The sequence below is a fragment of the Numida meleagris genome, unplaced genomic scaffold (assembly GCF_002078875.1).
Source record: "Numida meleagris isolate 19003 breed g44 Domestic line unplaced genomic scaffold, NumMel1.0 unplaced_Scaffold250, whole genome shotgun sequence".
Taxonomy (NCBI): Eukaryota; Metazoa; Chordata; class Aves; order Galliformes; family Numididae; genus Numida; species Numida meleagris.
Window position 1 is genome coordinate 353,042 of NW_018364306.1, and position 2,481 is coordinate 355,522.

At 67.0% G+C, this 2,481-nt stretch overlaps 2 protein-coding genes across 2 annotated transcripts in view; both read right to left on the reverse strand.

Moving 5' to 3' along the window:
* LOC110390949 (N-acetyltransferase 8-like) overlaps positions 1-1,429 on the reverse strand; it is an 8,303-nt gene extending 6,874 nt beyond the window's left edge. Inside the window, exon 1 of the mRNA XM_021382564.1 lies at positions 1,200-1,429. The gene's annotated coding sequence lies outside the window, so the exon portion shown is untranslated. The remainder of the gene's footprint in view (positions 1-1,199) is intronic.
* A 134-nt stretch (positions 1,430-1,563) lies between these two features.
* Positions 1,564-2,475, reverse strand: LOC110390950 (probable N-acetyltransferase CML1). Its single transcript, XM_021382566.1, has one exon. The coding sequence runs from the start codon at positions 2,254-2,256 to the stop codon at positions 1,873-1,875; it is 384 nt and encodes a 127-aa protein (XP_021238241.1). The 5' UTR covers positions 2,257-2,475; the 3' UTR covers positions 1,564-1,872.
* Between the last annotated feature and the right edge of the window lie 6 nt (positions 2,476-2,481).

The following is a 2,481-nucleotide window of genomic DNA, read 5'->3' on the forward strand; positions in this document are numbered from 1 at the left end:
TGCGGTAGGGAGCCATGGGCCCTGGTGCCTGCGGGTCAGAACCACAGAATCGTTGCAGTTGGCGGCAACCTTCATAGAATCACATTATGGTTTGAGTTGGAAGGGACGGGGACCTTCAAAGGCCATCGGGTCCAAGCCCCCGACAACAAACAGAGACACCCACAGCTCCATCACGCACTCAGAGCCCCTCCAGCCTGACCTAAATGTCACCAGGGATGGGGCACCCACCACCTCTCTGGGCAACCTGTGCCTGTGCCTCACCATCCTTGGCGTACAGAACTTCTTCCTTCTATCCAATCTAAATCTCCCCTCCTTTAGTTTGAAGTCATTTCCCCTTCTTCTGTCACTACAGACCAGGCACCAGATGGCCTCAGCCTTGCCCTCTTCCCAAAAGATCACCAGCACAGTGCTCTCTGGAATGGGCATCCTGGGCTCCCATCCTGCCGGCCCCTCACTCATTTTCTCCTCACCCCAAGCACCTGGAGCAGCCTGAGCTCAGGGCAGGAGCAACAGCTGTGCCAAGGGGTCCCTGCGCAGGAAGGGGGAGAAATGGGCAGGGAGCTGCACGTCTCCCTTCGTGGGGGGGCTCTGGAGAAGCAAGCCCTTCCAGCCCCAGGCTGTGGGGAGCAGGTCGGAGTCGGGGACACAGGAGGTGGCAGCAGGGCCCGGGGTCCCCAAAAGCCTGAGGGCTGCAAGGTTGGGACAAGGGGGTAAGCAGCGCTCCCCAGGCAGGAGCTGGCAGTGAAGGCAGGGGGCAACGGGGCACAGGGAGGGAAGCGGGCACTGAAAAACTGCATGGGGGGCAAAGGGGCACAGGACAGGCAGCATGCACTGAAACCAGCAGTGGGCTGCTGGGGCTCGTGCCTGCGCTCACAGAGGGGCTGAGCTGCTTCAGTGCGCGGCATTCAGAGCCTGCGCTGAGGTCGGGACCCGGGGATGGGGCCGGAGCCCGGGGATGCCGCAGCCTCCGGGGTCCCGCTGGGGGCTCTGGGGGGCGCCGGGCCCAGCCCTGCCCTAGCGGAGGCCCCGCACCCCGCAGTCGGACCCGCACTTCCCCCCAGCTCGGCTGGCCCCAGTGCACCCCGCGCGGTGTGTGCGCAGCTCTGCACTGCCCGAGCGCAGTCCCCCCCGCCCTGCTTCCGTTTCCCCTTTCCCCTTCCCTTCCTTCCCCCCTCCCGCAACCGCTGCGCGGCCCTTACCGGTGCGCAGGACTGGGCAGCGGCGGGCGGGCAGCACTGGCCCCGCAGCACCCAGCCGGGCCCGCAGCCCCGCGAGCAGCCGGGATCCCACAGAGCCCCTGCGGGGGCCGGGGACGAGTGCAGCACAGCGGGCGATGCTCGGGCGGCGGGGGGAGTTCACCCCATGGGGAGACACGAACCCCCCCGGCCCAGGTCCGACCCCCCGGAGGCTTTGCCCACCGCTGCGGTGCGGGGCCGCGTTGCGTTGCAGCGCCAAGCACCTTTAAACCGGCGAGCAAAGGCCGGCACGGCTCAGGGAGCAGCGGGGGATCGGGGAGGAGGAGGCACACACTCTGACCCCGCGGTGCAGAGAAGGGCCGCGGGCAGCACTCCAATGCTCTTTTATTATTGCAGCGTTAAGGGGGGCAGGCGCAAATCCGACCCCAGCACCGCAAGGGGACACGGCCGGGTGTCCCTCTGGGGGTCCCCACTCAGCTGGGGGTGTGGGGGCATCAGGGCCCCCCAGGGAAGCTGAGCCCACCCCGGGCCTGAGGAGCAGCGGGGCTTGGGATGGGAATAGGGGCACGTCCCCAGCCTGGCACCACACAACACTGGGGTCCCTGTGTCCTCAAGGGGCGTCACCAGCATGGCTCAGCCACACGGCATGAGGGTCCCCACGGGAAGTCCATATGGCTCAGCCAAACGGGATGAGGGTCTCCATGGGACATTGTCCACACGCCTCCGCCACCCAGAAGCGGGCGCCTGGGGCGTCCATGTAGGCGGCGCGGATGTCACGCAGGTCGTCCCCCAGGCAGCGCTCGATGTAGGTGCGCCACGCGCAGCCCAGCACCTGGCGGCCCAGCGCCAGCAGCAGCGTCAGCGCCAGCACGGGCAGCAGCAGGGAGCGGGCGCTGGCCAGCAGCAGGCAGAAGGCGCAGCCCAGCACCAGCAGCGCCCAGGGCTGCCGCAGCACGTGCAGGCACAGCGCCGGTGTGTACTCGCTCATGGCGGTGGCGAAGACCTCACGTGCTGCATCATAGTCCTCTTCGCGGTACGGCCGGATCCAGTACTCTGCCATGGTGCTGTGCCCCGGGGTGGGAGCGAGAGGCTTGGCCCTGCCGGTGTCGCTTCCCCCTCCTCATCCCACAGCATTCAGCAGGGCCGATGTAGGGTGACCGTGGCACAAGAGCACAGCTGCACTGTGGGCACCCCAGCACCTTGCCCCCGCAGGGACTTCCAGGCCATTCCCTTTCCAATCACAGTGGATGTAATGCTGTTTCTCACCCATCCCCACTGGTGTTAG

Bases quoted from the DNA above. Each gene is read 5' to 3' on its own strand.
- LOC110390950 (XM_021382566.1), bottom strand. From the start codon at position 2,256: ATGGCAGAGTACTGGATCCGGCCGTACCGCGAAGAGGACTATGATGCA.